The 22,421-nt window shown below is 35.1% G+C and overlaps 4 protein-coding genes across 6 annotated transcripts; 1 reads left to right on the top strand and 3 right to left on the bottom strand.

Moving 5' to 3' along the window:
- The first annotated feature begins 10 nt into the window (after positions 1 to 10).
- LOC116143419 lies at positions 11 to 2,755 on the top strand. 2 transcript variants are annotated; one of them, XR_004130129.1, is made up of 4 exons: positions 11 to 904; positions 1,001 to 1,097; positions 1,708 to 1,916; positions 2,558 to 2,755. XR_004130129.1 is itself a non-coding variant. In XM_031428874.1 (3 exons), exons 1-2 carry the CDS (start codon positions 68 to 70, stop codon positions 1,055 to 1,057), a joined length of 894 nt encoding a protein of 297 aa, XP_031284734.1. In that variant the 5' UTR covers positions 11 to 67; the 3' UTR covers positions 1,058 to 1,097; positions 1,708 to 2,092. The 2 variants fall into 2 exon arrangements, 1 of the variants encoding a protein (XP_031284734.1); XM_031428874.1 differs by lacking the exon at positions 2,558 to 2,755 and having other exon boundaries at positions 1,708 to 2,092.
- On the bottom strand, positions 2,227 to 10,907 carry LOC116143418 (protein DETOXIFICATION 44, chloroplastic-like). Of its 2 annotated transcripts, XM_031428872.1 has the most exons (13): positions 10,468 to 10,907; positions 10,261 to 10,382; positions 9,510 to 9,668; positions 9,251 to 9,393; positions 8,181 to 8,316; positions 7,485 to 7,581; positions 7,263 to 7,363; positions 6,763 to 6,926; positions 6,003 to 6,074; positions 5,782 to 5,898; positions 3,353 to 3,448; positions 3,151 to 3,272; positions 2,227 to 2,732 (listed from the first exon to the last, which is right to left on the bottom strand). In XM_031428872.1, exons 1-13 carry the CDS (start codon positions 10,728 to 10,730, stop codon positions 2,678 to 2,680), a joined length of 1,647 nt encoding a protein of 548 aa, XP_031284732.1. In that variant the 5' UTR covers positions 10,731 to 10,907; the 3' UTR covers positions 2,227 to 2,677. The 2 variants fall into 2 exon arrangements, with proteins under 2 accessions (XP_031284732.1, XP_031284733.1); XM_031428873.1 differs by lacking the exon at positions 2,227 to 2,732 and having other exon boundaries at positions 5,782 to 5,882; positions 5,977 to 6,074.
- LOC116143420 (protein DETOXIFICATION 44, chloroplastic-like) lies at positions 3,964 to 5,537 on the bottom strand. The gene is made up of 4 exons (XM_031428875.1): positions 5,442 to 5,537; positions 4,942 to 5,105; positions 4,185 to 4,256; positions 3,964 to 4,064 (listed from the first exon to the last, which is right to left on the bottom strand). Exons 1-4 carry the CDS (start codon positions 5,488 to 5,490, stop codon positions 4,059 to 4,061), a joined length of 291 nt encoding a protein of 96 aa, XP_031284735.1. The 5' UTR covers positions 5,491 to 5,537; the 3' UTR covers positions 3,964 to 4,058.
- Positions 10,908 to 12,028: 1,121 nt separating the features above from the next.
- On the bottom strand, positions 12,029 to 12,758 carry LOC116143488 (protein DETOXIFICATION 44, chloroplastic-like). Its single transcript, XM_031428944.1, has 2 exons — positions 12,319 to 12,758; positions 12,029 to 12,233 (listed from the first exon to the last, which is right to left on the bottom strand). Exons 1-2 carry the CDS (start codon positions 12,579 to 12,581, stop codon positions 12,029 to 12,031), a joined length of 468 nt encoding a protein of 155 aa, XP_031284804.1. The 5' UTR covers positions 12,582 to 12,758.
- Between the last annotated feature and the right edge of the window lie 9,663 nt (positions 12,759 to 22,421).

Genomic DNA, 22,421 nt, shown 5'->3' with positions numbered 1-22,421 from the left:
AAACTCAGCTCTCCAGCTCAATCTCGTCCTCTCACTCTCTCTCTCTCTCTCTCTTTTGTGATTCGCCATGGCATACCTTCAGTTACAAAAAATAGCGATATCAGGTCCGACACTAGCTTCCATGATCCAACGGTTGTCCTCTTCCCCTGGCGACGTGGACGGCTTCATCTTCGGCCATGTCACTCAAATCACCACTCTGTCCGACGACACCTCCTCCTCCGATAACTCCGCCTCCCAACTCACTGCCACTATCACCAGCTTTCTCTGCTCCGGCTCACCTCTCTCCTTCTACGACGCACTCGGGCGGGTCAACTCACCCAAAGTTCCCTCTTTTAACCAACAGAACCACCTCCTCGGCTGGTTCTCCGGCCGCCGCCAATCCGCTATCCGTCCATCCATGCGTGAATTCGCTGTCACAAATTCTCTCTCGAAAATCCCCCAATTTAAGTTTTCAATTAAAAACTCTTCAGAAACCCTAAGTCCGTGCGTTTTCATTCTGTTCACGACTCCCTTAACAGACCAACTGATCCACACGCACCAGTACCGCGCGTACCAATTCAACACTTCAAACAAATCTTTTCACGCGAAGTCACTCGACGTGGTTAACATCGGTCCCGCATTTCGAGGACATTACGATAATTTCGCCCCGAACTGCGCATTGCCGTTGATGAATTGCTCGGCGATGGATGAGGAAAGCATGTATGCGAATAAGGAAAAGGTGAGTGATCAAAAACAATTGGATTTGTGTGCGGAAGGGTTTCAAATTGAGAGGTTGAGGCGGCTGATGGGACCCGAGGCGACGAATTATACAGAAGCTTTGGAGGATTTGTATGAGAAAATGTTGGCTAAAGCTGAGAGTTTGACTCGGCTCGTGGAGTCCAGCTCGGCTAAGGTTTTCGAGTTGGTGGGTTTATTTATTTTCTTGATGGAATTTTTTTCAAAATGTTTATGTTTTGATTTGTGGATTGAATTTTCTTAAATGATTTTGTTTGTTTGGCAGGAAAATAACAATAGAAAGTTGAGGTACAAGGTTTCTAGGTCTGCTGGATCGGAATAATCGCTTGTTTGGTACCGTCTTATTGCTGGTTCATTATCAGGTAATTTTGTTGTTTATTCTGTTTAATTTCATATTCTCTATTGAGTTTGACATGCTGGTATTGTTAGTGAAAATAAATTCTTCATGTTCAGTAATTCTTGGAATATGAAAGCAAGCATCTGTAGTGAGCTGGTAGAGTGATAGATATAGATAGCCTTTGGAAGGCGACACAAAAGATGTGATTTTTTTTTTTTTTTTTTTTGGTTGCATAAATGGAGACAGTCATCCTGACTAGAAAAAAAGAGATTGCAAAGTCATGTAGTCAAGAGTATTAAACATTTTCAGAAGATTTTGATTAGTGGGTAGGAAACTTAAGTTAACAAAGGCACGTGTACTAGATAGGATTAACCAAAAAGCGATGAGACAATTCGATATTGGCTTAGCATAAATAGTCCTAGAATTCAGACTTTAACATTTGAGGATATGTTTTCTTTGGTATATTGCTCAGTTATTGAATTGATGGACTACAAATGTGTTTGAGAACTCTTTCGTCGTCGTTTCTTTTAATGATAAGCTAGATTTTGATAGTGAACTGGTGTAGTGAATCCATTATGTTTTTCTGTCTCCCTGATTTATTGTTCTCTTGGTTACTTCTGGAATTTTGATAACAGAGAAGTGCCCATTCTTTAGCTGACTGTTAGGCTGTGGGAATTTTTCGGGTGGTTCTGTAAAGATGCTACTTGTAGTTGGGATCTTTTTGGTTGACTTTTGAGCTGAAGTTGGCATATACTCTGGAGCTGCTGATGATAATAGAAGTGACAACTGTGAATATTTGGTGGTTCTGGAAAGATGAGGATGGCTTGACATTGCTCCTATTTGGGTACTTATACACCTCCTACATTGATCATATCTTTTGTACTTTTTATATCTCTATTGTTCTGCATTTGCTCTTCTGAATTCTTGTAATTTAGGAACCCAATGTGGTTTGTGTTTAAAGAATGAAATTGGATTTGAATCAGATGATGTTTGGATTACTTTATTTTCTATTTCTGATTCAGTATCTTGACAATATTTCTGGCTACTAGAATTGAGAAATGTTACTAAATTTGGTTATTATCCAAATTAGGAATGGCAAGGAATGACCAAATTGCATTTGATAGAATCATAAAAGTACAGACGATAGATAGAAAAGAACATCAAGCAACAATGACGGCTGTGTAAAATAAACTTCTTAGATGTTTGAGATACAATTAGGGAAAAAAAACCTATCAATAACATACACCTGATTCATGTTGGCAGAGCCGGGAAGGGAAACTATTTTGCTTCTAAATTCCTTGCCTTACCACCAAATACTATATCCAACAGTCGTACTAGCATTCTATTTAGGAAGATTGGTGGTATGTTATATAAGATGTTGTAGCTTTTAGAAATTTACTCACCTCAATGAATCAGTTTGGCAGCAATAGTGTAGATTTTCAGATACAGTGATTTGATTCTGATATGACTAAAGCATTGGTGCAGCTTCGTGATTTAACCAATTGGAGTTAATACTTGAAGCACTTGCGTGTGATTTGGCCAGATGGAATTCAACTGTTTGAACATCTTTAGAAGACAGTAGAAATGTCAATAAATTAGCAAGATTCACTGCTCCATCTCGGACCACACCAATTTCCATGGTCCACTTTTTGTGCTCAACCTGCAATAAATTACAATAGATATGAGTTCCACAATCCATACTTCAATCCTAATATCGAATAGGTCATGCCCAAAAAATGCACCAAATTTTTAGGATACTGATCTGTTCAATTCACTATTCTGTCATTATAAAGTGGGTAAAATATGCTTTATTATAACATTCTTGACTGAAGTTCATTAATCATTTTTCTAGTTAAAAAAAACAGGTACACTATACTTTAGATATGATATGATAAAATTTGCACAAGACATTGGCGTGTTATCAGAAAAACACAATGCAATCAAATTGGAAAACTTGAAGGCTCGGCTCAACAGAAAATCCTCAAGTGACATTATTTGCCATTATAACAGTTAAAGGCTATACGATATTTGAAGTGGTATCTTGATATTGTCTCCTACAAAACCAAAATTTAGTTTACCTCCAAATTCCAAATGCTACACGCAAGGTCATGAATAGAAATAACCCAGTCCAGACACCAGGAAGACCAAATACAGGAGCAGCCACAAGAACGAAACCTGATGAGATCAATGCGACCAGTACCTATCCATCCCAACTTAGCAGGTGAGAAAGGAAAATTAAGTATTATGTTAATAATGTCATTTTGGTAGAATAGTAAGCACCATAGAGTAAGCAGCATATTCATAGTCGGAAACCCCATAGTAGAGCCCATCCAGGACAAAGGCAAGAGCATTCACTGGCTGAGATCCAGCAACAAACTGCAAAAAACAGATGATCTGAGATACAAGTAAAGCAGTTTTATGTCTAAAATTACAAGCTGCAACCGGTACCCCATAGTGGTACTATAAACCATGACAAAACATCAACTTGATCACACTAATTCATTTTGTTCATAAAATTAGGTCCCTAGACCCATAAGATTTTTTACCATACTTGAAAATGGTATAAATTTCATCTAGGCGAGGAACAGAAATCAAATATAATCAGACAACAAAACTACCAATAACTTTCTATTAAAGGTAGTATGCACTGTGTGCTTCACGCTTCACTTAGTACACAGAGAACATGCAAAGCCAATTTTGAGCTTCAATATCAAAGCTTAAATCTAATTGAAAAACCATTCCAGTCAATAGAATTGGATCAGATTTAGCATTATGCTGTTTAAAGTAGCTCTAGACTCTGCAACCAACTAGCCATCCCAGGCTGTTGATGGCAGTCAAATTTGTTCGGATGGAAAGAACTTCAAAAAACAGTTGAAAAAGAAGTGGCTTACCAAAATACCGGACCAGGCAATATCCAGAACTTCTGAATCTGTGCTGAATAAACGAGAAAATGCTCCAAATCCAAGGAATAAAATAACAGCCAAACCTATTCCTGTTACCAAACCAATCTGCTCGCCAGTCAATGGGCAATAACGTGAAATTGAATCAGTTAAATGAAAAGAAACCAAACCACTATGAAAAATTACATGTAGCAGTTATTGGAACTACAGACCTGTATAAGTCTGTAAACCACTTGGCGTGCTCCTTGATAATTTCCTTGAGAGTAACCAGTGGCAAGTAGAGCCTGTGAAAGAGAGATCAAAACCATAATCAGAGAACTAAACCGGTTCAAATAAAAACATTGGATCAATTATCATATAGATTTGTACATGATGCCATTATCAAAATGACGTACAAAAAAGAGGCCAACATTCCACCATCATACTGTCCTCCATTAAGGTCCGTGCACCCTAGCCAGCATTCACTTCTACTACAAGATTAACTAATATTTGCTCTCCTACATTATGCCTATAACTTTTTTATCCATTGGAAAACTGGTGTGAGATATGAATATAGATGAAAAGAAAGAACTGAAACAGAAACTGCATTGGTTTTGTTTTATTAACATCTCTCCAGTGAACCCATTAGTATTCTTACTCATATACAAAAAAAAAAAAAATAACTAAAACAGTGTAAAATGATCATAGTCATGATAATGAGACCGGTCTTCTTCACATTTAGATGAGAATGTAGTAAATGTTGGCAGAAGCATACATTACAAAGCATTCTCAGACGTATTATGATCAACCACAGAAGTCATAGTACATCTCAAATGAATTTTCAATTATCAGGAACTCCAGTACAATACATAGATTATTTTGTTCCTGAGTAGGAGATCAGCTACTCCTCAAAATATTTTTGGTCAATCAATTTTTTGCAACTTGATACCATGTTATGTGAAACAACAATGGGATGTGAATAAGTTTTACCTGACCGGCCAGTGCTAGTGCATCAGTAAGCAAAGATACTGTCAACCAGAGTTGTACACAAATTTGATAACCAGCCATTGGTACGGGGCCCTCCCTAGCTGCCATGGATGTTGCCAGTGTCATGGTCAGAAGCACTGCTATTGTCCTGCCGATCAGAAGACCACCTGCAAAACCAAATAGCATATCCTTTAATCAAGTGGAAAACTTATATAAGTTGTAGCACTGTTTAATACATGAAGTATAAGGTGCATCTACTTCCTCTGGTGCCCACTAGCCATCAATCAATTCACTTGACCAAACTGTTCTAGTAAATCTTTTAAATTGTGTAATAAAAGCATAGCCCGGTTTGATCCGTCAAAAAAATTTCAATTAAAATGCCAATTACTATCAGTAAAACAGAACTTACAATTGGATTATCCTTATTTTTTTTTACCCTAGAATTAACACACAAAGAGGAGTATAGCACTTGAAGAGTAGATTTTAGGGTATGAGGAATGTACCAGATTTCAGGTAACGGACTAATCTTCCGCCATCAATATCCAGGGACATTAATGATACTTTGCCATTCAATTCCCACAGAAGGATAAAAGCAATCAAATATCTGGTGAGATGTTAGTGAGAAAACTGTTAGGAAAAAACAAATAACTTCAACTTCTGTAATTGAATGAANATCTAATTGAAAAACCATTCCAGTCAATAGAATTGGATCAGATTTAGCATTATGCTGTTTAAAGTAGCTCTAGACTCTGCAACCAACTAGCCATCCCAGGCTGTTGATGGCAGTCAAGTTTGTTCGGATGGAAAGAACTTCAAAAAACAGTTGAAAAAGAAGTGGCTTACCAAAATACCGGACCAGGCAATATCCAGAACTTCTGAATCTGTGCTGAATAAACGAGAAAATGCTCCAAATCCAAGGAATAAAATAACAGCCAAACCTATTCCTGTTACCAAACCAATCTGCTCGCCAGTCAATGGGCAATAACGTGAAATTGAATCAGTTAAATGAAAAGAAACCAAACCACTATGAAAAATTACATGTAGCAGTTATTGGAACTACAGACCTGTATAAGTCTGTAAACCACTTGGCGTGCTCCTTGATAATTTCCTTGAGAGTAACCAGTGGCAAGTAGAGCCTGTGAAAGAGAGATCAAAACCATAATCAGAGAACTAAACCGGTTCAAATAAAAACATTGGATCAATTATCATATAGATTTGTACATGATGCCATTATCAAAATGACGTACAAAAAAGAGGCCAACATTCCACCATCATACTGTCCTCCATTAAGGTCCGTGCACCCTAGCCAGCATTCACTTCTACTACAAGATTAACTAATATTTGCTCTCCTACATTATGCCTATAACTTTTTTATCCATTGGAAAACTGGTGTGAGATATGAATATAGATGAAAAGAAAGAACTGAAACAGAAACTGCATTGGTTTTGTTTTATTAACATCTCTCCAGTGAACCCATTAGTATTCTTACTCATATACAAAAAAAAAAAAAAAAATAACTAAAACAGTGTAAAATGATCATAGTCATGATAATGAGACCTGTCTTCTTCACATTTAGATGAGAATGTAGTAAATGTTGGCAGAAGCATACATTACAAAGCATTCTCAGACGTATTATGATCAACCACAGAAGTCATAGTACATCTCAAATGAATTTTCAATTATCAGGAACTCCAGTACAATACATAGATTATTTTGTTCCTGAGTAGGAGATCAGCTACTCCTCAAAATATTTTTGGTCAATCAATTTTTTGCAACTTGATACCATGTTATGTGAAACAACAATGGGATGTGAATAAGTTTTACCTGACCGGCCAGTGCTAGTGCATCAGTAAGCAAAGATACTGTCAACCAGAGTTGTACACAAATTTGATAACCAGCCATTGGTACGGGGCCCTCCCTAGCTGCCATGGATGTTGCCAGTGTCATGGTCAGAAGCACTGCTATTGTCCTGCCGATCAGAAGACCACCTGCAAAACCAAATAGCATATCCTTTAATCAAGTGGAAAACTTATATAAGTTGTAGCACTGTTTAATACATGAAGTATAAGGTGCATCTACTTCCTCTGGTGCCCACTAGCCATCAATCAATTCACTTGACCAAACTGTTCTAGTAAATCTTTTAAATTGTGTAATAAAAGCATAGCCCGGTTTGATCCGTCAAAAAAATTTCAATTAAAATGCCAATTACTATCAGTAAAACAGAACTTACAATTGGATTATCCTTATTTTTTTTTACCCTAGAATTAACACACAAAGAGGAGTATAGCACTTGAAGAGTAGATTTTAGGGTATGAGGAATGTACCAGATTTCAGGTAACGGACTAATCTTCCGCCATCAATATCCAGGGACATTAATGATACTTTGCCATTCAATTCCCACAGAAGGATAAAAGCAATCAAATATCTGGTGATATGTTAGTGAGAAAACTGTTAGGAAAAAACAAATAACTTCAACTTCTGTAATTGAATGAACATTGATTGCACAGAACATAAACAATGTTAAGTTTACCACATAATTGACGTACTCAGAAATCACAGTGGCAATAGCAGCTCCACCAATGCCAAAATGAAAGAAAAATATCAAAATCGGATCCAAGATTGCATTCAGTAAATTGCCAGCCCCTGGTAATCCAGCATAAATATTTGTTATATACACAAATAAAAAATCAAGAAAGCAGATAACCCATATGCCAAACCCTTTTTAGCATAAAATTACATACTCAAATACTATTCTTGATAGTTATTAGAAAAAGCTAAACCCTAAACCTTGACTCTAAAGCCATGGACCTAACAGAAAATAAGAGGATCACTTCAATAAGTATAATTTGACAAAAGTGCTACTCTCTAATTCCATAGTCTTAACTTCATTTTTTCAGTTCATGATCAGTTGGAATTATGTTTGTAATACATTTGAGAAAATGGCTATTTTGATGTTCAAATGAGAGTATAAACTATTATTCACGAAAAACAGGTCAATGCCTAGTACAGATGGATTACTGACAAAAAATAACAGTTATATGAATATTGTATAAAATATTCCATTGTGCATGGACATAGGATTAACCTGGACATGTGATTTAAATGTACATGCAATTGAAGGCAACCACCACTTTCATTCAGAGAAATTCCAATGTATGTACACTTATAGACATGAATATAGATAGCTAGCTGGATTGAGAGAGAGAGAGAGAGAGAGAGAAGAGGTATGCAGCAATACTTGCCAGTGGCATATAAAGGTGTCTTTGTATCCATAAATCCACGAAAAGCACCTTGTGCAGCAAGTGCAATTACAATGGGTGGAGCACCAAAGGCCCTTGAGGCAAGAAAATTCTCGGCTGGTACTCGCATCGGTGAATCCTATAAAATAACAAATCTTAAAAGAGAACTCCGGAAAACATTCTCAACGAATATATGACAAATATAGAATCAAAATATAACCATGACATATCCACAGTCACTGCATTACCATTTAAGGCACAAATGAAGGAGCCTTAAGCACGAAGTAGTGCTCAAAACTAGATATTTTGAAATTCACTTGTAAATTTTAATGTCTCAGTAATCAAAAGTGGTATCAACTTAGATTACCCTTGCACAGAAAATTCGGATGTAACCACTAAGAGTCATAAACTTTAAGCAACATTCTAACTGATGGCGTTTGTAGTATTTCTATCCCCACCCCAAATTCATGCGCGTATCGGTGATCAAGAAGCTAATGTTCATTCACAGTCTTGAGGAATAATTGGCAAGATATATGAAATTTCTCATCTCTAAGAATACCAAAGACTAGAATTGGACAAGGAATTTACAATACGATTTCGACAAGGAATTTACAATACCAGAAACACAGAAAAGAATTGGAAAAGTAGAACGTACGACAGGAATACCCATGATATTCATTAAGAAACCTGAGCCAAAAGAGAGTACAACAGCTTCTGCAATGCCAAGGCCTGCAGCAAGTGCTAAAGAAGTCGATACTGAAGGAAGCTGTTTCTTGCCTTGTTGCTCGACNACAGAAAATTCGGATGTAACCACTAAGAGTCATAAACTTTAAGCAACATTCTAACTGATGGCGTTTGTAGTATTTCTATCCCCACCCCAAATTCATGCGCGTATCGGTGATCAAGAAGCTAATGTTCATTCACAGTCTTGAGGAATAATTGGCAAGATATATGAAATTTCTCATCTCTAAGAATACCAAAGACTAGAATTGGACAAGGAATTTACAATACGGGTTCGACAAGGAATTTACAATACCAGAAACACAGAAAAGAATTGGAAAAGTAGAACGTACGACAGGAATACCCATGATATTCATTAAGAAACCTGAGCCAAAAGAGAGTACAACAGCTTCTGCAATGCCAAGGCCTGCAGCAAGTGCTAAAGAAGTCGATACTGAAGGAAGCTGTTTCTTGCCTTGTTGCTCGACACCATAATCTTAATAACAGCCACATGATCAAGAATAGCAGTTAAATAAATAACGTAAGAAATATAAAAGAAAATATATTAATGCAGAAAATTGAAAGAATGCTATCACATAATAGCTTTATTACCATCACCAAGTTGGCTAGTACCACCGTTGCCCTGATTATTTAATGCCTGCTCTTCAGCAACAAAGGATGTCGTTATGTTTAGCAATGGAACATTGAACAGTTTTGACACTAGATTAAACACAGAAACTGAAACCCCAACTGCCGCCAATTCAACCGATCCTACACAATAAATAAGCAAATCCATTTATAATAACGAACCAACATACATAAAAATATTAAACAGAAACAAAAATCAAATCATACTCAGGCATCGCCAAAACATGTCTCTAATAAACTTCGAACAAACTATTGAGAAACAATATCCACAACCACAAGTTCAATATACTTGGCAATCAAAGTGGAAAACATCAAGAAGTTCAAAATCCTAGGTGTACACTGATATTCCCAATTAATTAGCTTAATCATTTAATACCACACAACGCTGCAAATTGCCACGTTCAAAGTCGAACTTCCTAACAAACTTTTACAAAGCTAACAACCTGTCTCCTGTATGATTCAAAGACAAATATTTAAAACTTAAAATACAATTCGAAAATCTAAGTTGCTTTTCAATATTTAAACATCTGAAATATATAATTCAGTTCAGTATTCAAAAACTATAAGCTATAAAAATTAAAAAATTAAAAGCTGAAAACACTATATCCAAAACGTTTTTAATTTAACACATTTCAACTAAAGGCAATTATATAAAATTCTGGGCGTTTCTTGTTTTTGGAAACGCAAACATTAACAAAGGAAAATAAAAAGCTACCTAAATGACCAACAAAGGCTGTATCGACAAGTGAAGCAATCGGATCAGCAGCCAAAGCCAACGCAGCAGGCAATGCAATAGACCATATCTCCATTCCCAATTCATCAAGCTTAAATCCATCTCTACAATATTAAGGAAAAAAATAAAAAAACAAATTAAGAACCAAAACAAAGCTACAACAAGCTAGTCATCTAGTTGGCGTAGTACCTCCAACTGCTGAGGAAAACAGAAAACGAATCGGCTGAAGCCAATCGGTTCGGTTCGGGTTTATCTATCTCTTTAGGAGTTAGTTTTTGCGGTGAAGTTTCAACAGAAGTGGCGGTAGTGGTGGTGTCTTTCTCGTGAAGTGATGATTTGAGGACGGTTTTGTATCGAACTGAGCAGGTGAAGTTTCTGGAACGAGATGAATTGGTTCGTTTAGAGGAAGAGTAGAGACAGAGAAGATGACGCGAGAGAGTAGTGGTGGCCATTTTTGAATTGTTAGTTGAGAGTGAGAGAGCAAAGAGATTCTGATTTGAATCTCCGGGAGGTAACTGTAACCACGAGCTTCGTGTTGTATTTGTTATTATCTGCCAAGGAAATTTAGCGGCTAAATCTGTGGCTGCCCAAAATATCGAGTTTGGAATTTTGTACTGCTACTAACTTCGTAGTTGGTACGCTTGTGTACTGCTATCGTTCATTGTACTAAATATATGATTCATTTTATATTTTCTCTTTTTCTTTTTCCTCACTTTTTTATATATGACTATTAAACATTCCGAAGTAGGGAGTCAACCACATATATATACGATCCCTCTCACATACGCTCTACGTGTTTCACAAATACCACACACTCGACGTATAAGGCTAGAGTCCAAACCCAAATAAACGTGCCTCAAACATGATAAGTGACACCATTTTTCTCACATATGCTCGACGTGTCTCACAAATACGACACACTCGATGTATAGGGTGAGGGTCCAAATTCAAAACAAACGTGTCTCTGATACCATGATAAGCAACACCATCCCTCTCACATACGCCTGACATGTCCCACAAATACAACACACTTGACGTACAAGGCTAGTATCCAAATCCAAATAGACGTGTCTCTGATACCATGATAAGCGACATTATCCCTCTCACATATGCTCAACGTCAGGGGCGGATCCAGCCCACTTGGGCCTCAATTTGTTTTTTTAAATATTAACATATATAATTTTTGGATTTTGGATTTTGGCTCACCCTAAAAAAAATTTCTAGATCCGCCACTGCTTGTCCCACCAATACGATGTGTTCAACATACAGGATTAGAGTCCAAACCCAAATAAACATGCCTTTGATATCATGATAAATTATTTTGAGTAGAACTCACTCTCATAAGCTAACTTAACGGAGAAAAGAGTCCAATTACTATAACCGAGTTAACAACTAACTAGGCAATGTGAGAGAAATACGACTTTTAACGTACAAAATTGAGATTTTAACTTTATATAAAGAATATTATTGTTCATTTTTATATTATGTAATTGGGTGAATTTCATTGTTTCCTTCAATTAAATGAGGCTTGTGTTAAGTGTACTGCAGAATGTATACAGTACAAACTGAGCCCATGCAGAAGCCCATTTTGTTTTAAAGGGCCTGCACATGCTTATTGTTCGAGCATCTTTCACTTGACATCTCTATACGTTTCACTTCCCAAGTTTTATAAACAACCAATTCGCAAATTGAATACCTCTTTCCACTTACATTAATCCAGTCAAATAGACAGTTNTTAATTTAACACATTTCAACTAAAGGCAATTATATAAAATTCTGGGCGTTTCTTGTTTTTGGAAACGCAAACATTAACAAAGGAAAATAAAAAGCTACCTAAATGACCAACAAAGGCTGTATCGACAAGTGAAGCAATCGGATCAGCAGCCAAAGCCAACGCAGCAGGCAATGCAATAGACCATATCTCCATTCCCAATTCATCAAGCTTAAATCCATCTCTACAATATTAAGGAAAAAAATAAAAAAACAAATTAAGAACCAAAACAAAGCTACAACGAGCTAGTCAGCTAGTTCGCGTAGTACCTCCAACTGCTGAGGAAAACAGAAAACGAATCGGCTGAAGCCAATCGGTTCGGTTCGGGTTTATCTATCTCTTTAGGAGTTAGTTTTTGCGGTGAAGTTTCAACAGAAGTGGCGGTAGTGGTGGTGTCTTTCTCGTGAAGTGATGATTTGAGGACGGTTTTGTATCGAACTGAGCAGGTGAAGTTTCTGGAACGAGATGAATTGGTTCGTTTAGAGGAAGAGTAGAGACAGAGAAGATGACGCGAGAGAGTAGTGGTGGCCATTTTTGAATTGTTAGTTGAGAGTGAGAGAGCAAAGAGATTCTGATTTGAATCTCCGGGAGGTAACTGTAACCACGAGCTTCGTGTTGTATTTGTTATTATCTGCCAAGGAAATTTAGCGGCTAAATCTGTGGCTGCCCAAAATATCGAGTTTGGAATTTTGTACTGCTACTAACTTCGTAGTTGGTACGCTTGTGTACTGCTATCGTTCATTGTACTAAATATATGATTCATTTTATATTTTCTCTTTTTCTTTTTCCTCACTTTTTTATATATGACTATTAAACATTCCGAAGTAGGGAGTCAACCACATATATATACGATCCCTCTCACATACGCTCTACGTGTTTCACAAATACCACACACTCGACGTATAAGGCTAGAGTCCAAACCCAAATAAACGTGCCTCAAACATGATAAGTGACACCATTTTTCTCACATATGCTCGACGTGTCTCACAAATACGACACACTCGATGTATAGGGTGAGGGTCCAAATTCAAAACAAACGTGTCTCTGATACCATGATAAGCAACACCATCCCTCTCACATACGCCTGACATGTCCCACAAATACAACACACTTGACGTACAAGGCTAGTATCCAAATCCAAATAGACGTGTCTCTGATACCATGATAAGCGACATTATCCCTCTCACATATGCTCAACGTCAGGGGCGGATCCAGCCCACTTGGGCCTCAATTTGTTTTTTTAAATATTAACATATATAATTTTTGGATTTTGGATTTTGGCTCACCCTAAAAAAAATTTCTAGATCCGCCACTGCTTGTCCCACCAATACGATGTGTTCAACATACAGGATTAGAGTCCAAACCCAAATAAACATGCCTTTGATATCATGATAAATTATTTTGAGTAGAACTCACTCTCATAAGCTAACTCAACGGAGAAAAGAGTCCAATTACTATAACCGAGTTAACAACTAACTAGGCAATGTGAGAGAAATACGACTTTTAACGTACAAAATTGAGATTTTAACTTTATATAAAGAATATTATTGTTCATTTTTATATTATGTAATTGGGTGAATTTCATTGTTTCCTTCAATTAAATGAGGCTTGTGTTAAGTGTACTGCAGAATGTATACAGTACAAACTGAGCCCATGCAGAAGCCCATTTTGTTTTAAAGGGCCTGCACATGCTTATTGTTCGAGCATCTTTCACTTGACATCTCTATACGTTTCACTTCCCAAGTTTTATAAACAACCAATTCGCAAATTGAATACCTCTTTCCACTTACATTAATCCAGTCAAATAGACAGTTCATAGTTAGTCAGTTCACAATAGATCTTGTATAAGTTTTACTAATTAATTGTGAACTATCATATCAGGATTGTAAAAAAAAGTTCGTGAGAAATGATTATTGGTGTAGTATTACCCGCAATTAAATGATCATTTAGTCTACTTTAGACTTGAGCATTCCTGATTTGTGACTGGACTAAGTGATTATTATTGAAATTAGTAGAACTTTAACAGGAAGGTCGTGCAATCATGTCTTCAACTCAGTGAGTTGTTGTTTCTTTGGTCTTCAAACAATTGAACCAAATGCCTATCTTCTTCTCATCAGTATTTTCACATTTAACATTATTCAAGACAGAAACCAACCCTCAAATTCATCATTTTGGTCCCGAGTGTTACATTTTATACTAATAAAAATAATACGTGGGATTTGGAGTCTTTGTGCTTGAATTGCGCCTCCTGCAACTGAAAATGTTTCCTCCCAATCCCAGTCTCAGTTGCTTCGGTTGCAATTTACATACTACAAAATGAATAAAATTTAACACATGTTTCACACTATCACAGCTCATTGCATGTCAATTCAAAGCCTCCTTTGATTAATAACCTGGAGGAAGTTATTGGCCATTATAGGTTAAAGAATAAACACTAAATCTTTAATTAATGAATCCTCTTTATGGGTAATTCCATCAACTTAGGTGAAGTCGTCTCATAACCATATGTTTGTCATCTCCTGTATTTCAAAGGGCAGATTGAAAGGTATGAAGAAAACAAAAAAAGGGGTTGGTCAATAGTACTGATAATTTACTGGAAGGAAAACAGGAAGCGTGGAAATACAGTCACCTGAAAAAAAAATATCAGACGGAAGTTCAAAACGAGTGACTGATAAAGAGCAAATGAAGCCTAACCTTCAAAAATAGGAAAGTCTGGTCAAAATCTTCTAAGTCCACACACCTTCGCCATTCAAAACGGATAAGTCCTACTACAATAACACGTTTTCTAATTACAGCATAAGTTTTTTAAGAGGTTAACCCTTCGTGAAAGTGTTTGATGTGACAAGTCCTTCAATATATCCCTTCTTTAATTCCTTTGAAGTTAACAAATCAGAAGGCAAACAAAACCCTAGCTCCATTAATGACTAAAGATCTTCTTCAAGTTTGTTTCGTTTGTATGTATATTTGACCGTAGAACAAAGTTCTACCCATATAAGAGTTCGAGAGATTTGAAATTTTCAAGGCAAAATTGACACAAGTAACAATATTTATACGTACCCAAATGAGAACAAACCCTTCATTTGCAGAGTCACGAGAGAGAGAGAGAGAGACAGTAAGAAGAAGCTATGAAACTCAGGATGGATAGCGCTACAGAAGAGCCATTTCCATGGCAATAAAGTGGCGCTATCCCTCCTGAGCTTAACAGATTCTTCCATACAACATATATACATCATCGTTAACAAAAGAAGCAGCAGAAGCCAAAAAGTGCTTCCGGGAAGCCATAAAAAAGCTAGCTGAAAGCAAACCAAGCTCAAAACTAATGGTTGGTTGGTTCTTATAATGGTGGGGAAGATATAGAGAAGGCACGGCTGTACTTATAGCAGCTCATCAGGAGAGAACGTGGGGATTGCAGACAAACGTCACCTCTCCTGGAGCCATGAGAACCTTGACTAAATATTTGACAATTTTTTGGGTACACTGTAGTGAAGGGACGGATTTATTATATTATTATCATTTATATTTAATGTTGAATGATATTTTTACCCCTAGTATACTGCAAAAAGACAATTTTCCCCCTCCCATCATTTTTTCGAATTCAACTGTTGTGAAAGGGTAACTTGTCAATTCATAATGTTAGATTAGGTTTTCTACCTTCATAATATTATATAGAGGTGAATTGACAAAATTACCCTCTCACATTTTAAGTTTTAACGCTTGAATTAAAAGAATATGGGTAATATTGAGTGTTTCCGAAACTAATGGGGGGAAGGGGATTTCTCGATAGATTAAGATTAGGGATCAATAATTCAATATGGGTAATATTGAGTGTTTCTGAAACTAAAGGGAGGAAGGGAGTTTCCTGATAGATTACTAAGATTAGGGGTCACAATGTTATTTGGCCTAATTTATTTTTTATATTTTTAGTAACCAAATGTTTAGACTAATTTATATATACTTTAATTAATATTTTATAAGTTTAAAAATCTAAATAAATCATAATATTATTACAATAAATAATATAAAAGGTTTAAAGCCAATCAAGATAACAAATATCATTGATCATCGGCCAACCTAGGGCCAAGCTTAATTTATTTTGATTTCCTCTTTGGTTATAATGTATTGATTTTTTAATGCCTCTGCCGACTACGGTACGATTCATAATACAATGGGAAAGTAATGGCTGATAAATGACCCACTTGTTCATTAGTTTTGAATGTTGATAGCTTCGATTTCTGGGTGAATTTACGCCATTGGTACGTGTAGTTTTGCCTTTTTTATTGAAAAGAAACCATTTTTCTCTCTTTCTTTCAGTCATCATTACCTCTCCTTTTAAGTTAATCTTCTCATTAATGATTATGATTGTACATATTATCGTCTTAATCACTTAAAAATTCAATGGCTGTGCGGATCTCCATATTTACCGAAATTTTTTTTTTTTTTTTAAATGGGGTATTCAAGTTAGTTTGTGTATACTTTAACTAATAGGTATATTAAATATCTTAAAGTCTAATATATTAGATAAGTCATAAATGTAATAGGTAGTCCAGATAATTAAAGTCTTATCATCTGATCATAAGACTACCCCTAACACAAGTTTAAAAATATATCAAAAACTTAGCTTACACATATCTCGACTAATCATCAATCGTCCGATCAGAAGATTATCCCAAACACAAGTTTAAAAATATACAAAAAACTCAGTTTACGCATACCTTAATTAATCATCAAAAGAAACTAGTGTAGTAATCTATCACCACGACCCCCGCCCTTACTTAAATCGGGTATACTCAGATAAAGAATCAAATCTGAGATCGTATATCTATTCACACTATCTCAATTGACCTTGACCATTTGGTCACCCACGTATGCGTATCTTCGAAAAAGTTGTTATACATAATATGTCAAATCGTAAATTTTCCACATCAATTACACATATTCAATATTCACGTGCCACAGTATGTTAATGGTGATTTGATTTGATAAGGAAGATATAATGAGAATATTATATAGAGCATGATGTTATTTTGAATAAAAATCTTTAAGATAAGACTTGTTATTTTACACCTATTTATATTCCCTCAAAAAGAAAAAAAAGGTGTACAAATTGAAGAGAAAAAATCATATAAAGAATATTCACAAATTCAGGTAAGAATTCACTCCCAAATGTCCTGATGATTTAAATGTCCATTAAATCAGCAATCATAATGTGTGTGGTCCATATGGGGTGCAATTAAAATTATTATACATTTAAAACTAAATGGTAAATGGAAGTAGTATTTCTTTTCTAACTTTGGTGTCGGTCCAGTTCGGTAAGTTTATTACTTTATAGTTTATAATAAAATAATATTGACCAAATTAACGGGCTTAAATTTAATTACGTAATTAGCTTCCTGTACTTCCCAATGTCAATTATATTGGCTACACCTGTTTTCAGTTGACAATGACACATTCCTAATGCAAGGATTTAATTGTTTTTAGAAAATTAGGTCTATGAAAGTTTTTAGAATAATATTTTAAAAAAAAAGTTAAATCAGATAAATATTATAATATAAAATTTAAAAATTAATAAAAATATCTCTTATATTTATTTATTTATTAAACACTGTTATAATAAAATATTAAAAGTTAATAAAAATACCTTTAATTCACCAATTAAATATAGATAGTCAGCCATCACTGTCGAAAGGTGGTCGGAGTGTTTTGCTATTTCTATAAAAAAATATTTTGGGGTATTTAGTTAAATTAACAATTTTAAAAGATTTAAAAGAAACTAAAAAATATAGAATAATGTTTTGAGAATAATGACATTTTACTATTTAATTTTTTTGGGAATACTAATAATAGTATTCCCAAAAGTGAAACAAACGAGGTCTTAATAATACCATTTATATAAACTTGAACATTTTATATGTAAATTATAAATTATTTTTTGAGTGTATAAAGGAATTTTAGATTTTTTTAATTCAAGAAATTAAATTTTTTATTGGTAAAATTTTAATTTAATTAAAAAAATTGTATTAAACAACACATTTTAACATTTATCTTTTTTTTTTTTTTTAAACTAATGAGAAGCATATATATATAAATATATTATCTATCTTTTATCAATATTAAAGAAAATGCTCTTAACCATTGGGTAGGCGGCTGGGTGGGAGCGATAAAAATTATTGGATATATTATTCAAGACCTTAGAAGATTATGCGTAAGCTAGTTCGGACACCTCTAATCATATTAAGTGTTCAATCAAATAACTTTTGAATTGTAAAATTGTTTGGATGACATATCTTTTTGCAAACATGTAAATATTTTTATGATTTAGTAACCTGAATATATAAATTAGTACATGTATTAAAATCACTCTATCAATGATTAAAAATACAAAAATATTAGACTAATAACACATTCTTATAACTTTTTTTCACAATATGTCATGTGTCAGTTTGTTATTTGTTAATTGTAATTTTATTAAATGAAATCATTATAATTGGTAAATAAGAAACTAACATACGGTGAATTGTAAAAAAAAGTTGTGAAAAAATTTATTGGCCTGGCATTACCTTAAAAATAATAACTCGTTACTATTTGGATGGTAAAGAAGTAAAAAAATACAAAAGTAAGGGTGGATATGTAGTGCCATTTGTGGAAAAATCCTAAATTCCGTCAAACTCACCATCGTCTCTTAAACCTAAAATAAAACTCTCCACTGACTCGGAGGGACGCCTTGGAAATTGCAACTTTCTCACTCTTTACTTTCATTGTTCTCCTCTTCCCAAACTTTTATTAGTGCCTGTACGTCCCAGTTAAGGGCCATGATTATTTTTTTCCCTGGGTCCCCAGTTTGTCTTTAATATCGAAATTAATTAAATAAAAAATAGTTAAAAAATAAATAAAATTTATTTTGACTAGACCCGAGCCACGTGATACATAATTGATCGCTGCACTTGCAGGACTTTGCACTCATCGTGAATCATGGTCAATTAGCTAGCTGTTGGCGGTGCTTCCTACTTGATCCAATTTTAGTTAACATCGGACGGCTCAAAACCGTTCTGTGCCCCAGACGTTTCAGTAACAGGCTGGCCATAGATTTTTCCACGGTGAAAAACATTCAATTAGTTCAACAAAACATTTTGACTAAGAATTTACACCATGTTATCAAATAATAGTAAATTTAATAATAATATTTTACCGACAAAATCGCAATAGTTTTATTTTTATGCCGTAATGGGACAGAAAAATAATTATAGATCGTTCATGTATCTAGTAGAGTCGATTATTTGTTTCCCCTTGTCGTGTATGGTAGTTTCTTTGCTTATCCATTCTAATTCCCAATCTTTTTTATCCGGTGTCGTTTTCTGGTAAGATACTACATATGCACTAATTGTGGCCTAGCGGCCTAGCACGACACAATGCTTTTTATTTTTTTAAACTGGGGTTGTCTCGGTCATACTGCGGACACTACAACTAATGTCTTGAAGTCTTAAAATTAACAGTGGAGTGAATCTCCTCAGTAGCTATTTAACTCAGATAGATTAAACTTAATAACTCTTAAATAATACACTCAATAATCTTAGTTGACCATTAGATTACTCAATACAATATTTTTTTTTTTTGTATTGAGGGGTTCTATGCCAGCTTGCATGCACCTCAACTAAGCCCTCGAGACACTGAAGTGAACGATAGGGTAAATTCCCTCAATGACCACCTTTATTAGTGACTGAGGGGACTCAAACTTAGGAATCTATATTGACTCATTTGCTCTTTTACAATCAGTCATATGTGTAGTTAAGGATGTAAAAAAAATACAAAATCGAACCGAAAAACGGTTCATTATTATTAGGGGTGTTCAAAGGAACGGTTGGAACCAGAAACCGACGGGTACCCTGAGTTTGGTTCCGGTTCTTACCCAGAACCATCGTCAACGATATGTTCCAGTTCCAAATTTTTGGAACCGTTACTGTGCGCATCCATTTTTGGTTCTATGGTTAGGAACTAGAACCGAAACCAGGAATCAGGAACCGAACTATATAAAATAAAATTAAAGATTAGGGGGGTTAATAAACTTTTATAAAAAAAGATGTGAATACATTATATTTATATTTCATAACATTTAAAGTAAGTTGGTTTGAGTTTTGAGAATCTACTTTACAAGTAATGAAGTTTGTAATTTTGAATTTATAATTTGTAATTTTATTTTTGTTAACAAGTGCCAAGTGGGGGGGTATTTGTAAGTTTTTAAGGGTTTTTTTGCCATTTTTAAAACTTTTGAGTGGTCATAAAATTTTACAGGGTACCCAGAACCGAAACCGGAGCCTTTGTTACAGGTTTTGGTTTTGGGTACCTAGATGGAAAAATCGGATTTTTTGTTCGATTTTTGGTTCAGGTAAAAATGAAAATTGGTTTACTAAAAAAAAATACATATATATTATATATTAAATAAAAAAATTAATAATCTTAATCCCTAAATTCACTAAATAATATATATTATATATGTATGGATGTTTAATTTTTATTTGGATATGTATTGTTGATGTTTACAACTTAATTTAGGAAAAATTTCAAAAAAAATTATGTTTTATCCAATAAAAAGAGGAAAACCGATTTAAAACCGGTTTTCCCCTTAAATCGATTCGGTTTCGGTCCAGGAATTTTCCTGAACCGAAAAATCGGTTTGGTTCAAGAAAGCTAGTTAACTGCTTTTGAACGCCTACCACTTCCTGAATTGAAAACCCGATTCAGTTTAAGAAAGCTCTTTAATCGCTCTTGAACGCCCTTGGTGGTAGTTAACCCAATACAATGTTGCTTTGTACCTTTCTAATTGACATTTGCCAAAAATGTTTCGTATCTTTGTTAGTTTACTATCTTATAATATTTATAGTTTTTGCATTTTTATTTAGATTAATAATAAATAAAATACATTTTTTTTAATCAAAGTGTCCGAATCATTTATGTGTATCTCGATTAATCTTCGGAGGAGACTAGTGCAATAATCTACTATCACAATGTCTCACTTAAATCGTTAATGTTTAAATAGGGAATCGAACTTGAAACCGTATATTTATCTACGCCATCCCCAATTCACTTTAATTACATATATTTGTAGCATATCGAGCTGCACTAGAAGCACCTTGTAGCCACTAGCCAGAAGTATTTATCCAAACTAGATTGGGATTCATCTCATACCTTCTGGAATGAGGAGATTCGAGGCTTCCACCCAACAAGCCACTAGCCAGAAGTATTTACCCAAACTCGATTGGGATTCATCTCATACCTTCGGGAATGAGGAGATTCGAGGCTTCCACCCAACAAAAAAAAGGAAACACGTTTAATATGTCTCTCACATTGAAGTTAATGAATTTTTATTTTTACCGAATGGGTTTAAAAGATTAAAATAAATTAATAAGAAATTGGTGAATATCTGGTTTAGGTGCAACCGTAGTCCCCTACCGAGGCGGCAGGGTCAATCTTTAGTGAGAAATGCGGTTCTCCATGCGCCACATGGGGGCCACGGATTAACCGTTAAGATCTAAGCACTCCAGTTGTACCGTTTTGCAACTCCTCCCAAATTCCCAATAGAACCGAATAAACAAATAATAATAGTAAGTACAGATTTTACAGCTGCTTCGCGCCTCTTAAACACAATATAATAATCAATCATATTATAGGTCCATTCAGTGTAAAAATGCCACCCACCACCGATTTTTTGTGTCATTTTCAAAAATTTGATTGAGCTAAAATATGGTGGACGTAATAATATATTCAAAAAATTTCCATATAAGGATAGCCAATTCCCTCCTGAACTAGACATATGAACTTAACCAAACATACCAAAAGCCAAAAACTCCAACCTAATAATCCTGAGATTCCACGTTCCAGCGTAAATGTGATAATCATACCCCAAGTGGCCCACGCACCCAATACATATCCTTCATTATGTAATTTTCTTTGATCGTTATCTTGTCCTTATATCAGTAATGCACCCAACGCAAAATTCGGATAGGGCCACAATTGTTGACCCAAATATTATTTGGTCAACTAGTAACATCGGATCGTAAAAACGATCAAGTCATAATCTTAACCGTTGAATAGTATTTGGTTGGGTATGTTGAATACTCGTGCGATCAAATCATTAAAACGACCAAACCATCGAGTAGGTGATAGTAGTAGCAAGTTGCACGCTTGATGACACACTTAATCTCAAGATCTTGATCCTTTCTGCTAGTGGATAATAGGTATATACTCGATTGATTTCGTCAGGGAGGTGCAATTATTCGCACAAGCAAACATGCCAATTGCACTAGGTTTGATACAATTGGGAGTAGAGAATTTAGTGTGATTTGGCCAGAATTGCATATGATCGGGTGCGATTCTAGTC

This window comes from Pistacia vera, unplaced genomic scaffold (genome assembly GCF_008641045.1).
Source record: "Pistacia vera cultivar Batoury unplaced genomic scaffold, PisVer_v2 Contig430, whole genome shotgun sequence".
Classification (NCBI taxonomy): domain Eukaryota; kingdom Viridiplantae; phylum Streptophyta; class Magnoliopsida; order Sapindales; family Anacardiaceae; genus Pistacia; species Pistacia vera.
This window is presented reverse-complemented; position numbering and strand designations above follow the sequence as displayed.

Excerpts from the sequence above, each read along its gene's own strand:
- LOC116143419 (XM_031428874.1), top strand. The coding sequence starts at position 68 with ATGGCATACCTTCAGTTACAAAAAATAGCGATATCAGGTCCGACACTA. Across the intron at positions 905-1,000 it reads CGGCTAAGGTTTTCGAGTTG|GAAAATAACAATAGAAAGTT; the intron begins GTGGGTTTATTT and ends TTTGTTTGGCAG.
- LOC116143420 (XM_031428875.1), bottom strand. The coding sequence starts at position 5,490 with ATGTCCCTGGATATTGATGGCGGAAGATTAGTCCGTTACCTGAAATCT. Across the intron at positions 5,106-5,441 it reads AGTCCGTTACCTGAAATCTG|GTGGTCTTCTGATCGGCAGG; the intron begins GTACATTCCTCA and ends TTGGTTTTGCAG. Across the intron at positions 4,257-4,941 it reads CACTAGCACTGGCCGGTCAG|GCTCTACTTGCCACTGGTTA; the intron begins GTAAAACTTATT and ends TCTCTTTCACAG.
- LOC116143418 (XM_031428872.1), bottom strand. The coding sequence starts at position 10,730 with ATGGCCACCACTACTCTCTCGCGTCATCTTCTCTGTCTCTACTCTTCC. Across the intron at positions 6,075-6,762 it reads CACTAGCACTGGCCGGTCAG|GCTCTACTTGCCACTGGTTA; the intron begins GTAAAACTTATT and ends TCTCTTTCACAG. Across the intron at positions 5,899-6,002 it reads TGGTTTACAGACTTATACAG|ATTGGTTTGGTAACAGGAAT; the intron begins GTCTGTAGTTCC and ends ACTGGCGAGCAG.
- LOC116143488 (XM_031428944.1), bottom strand. The coding sequence starts at position 12,581 with ATGGCCACCACTACTCTCTCGCGTCATCTTCTCTGTCTCTACTCTTCC. Across the intron at positions 12,234-12,318 it reads GTTTTCCTCAGCAGTTGGAG|AGATGGATTTAAGCTTGATG; the intron begins GTACTACGCGAA and ends TTAATATTGTAG.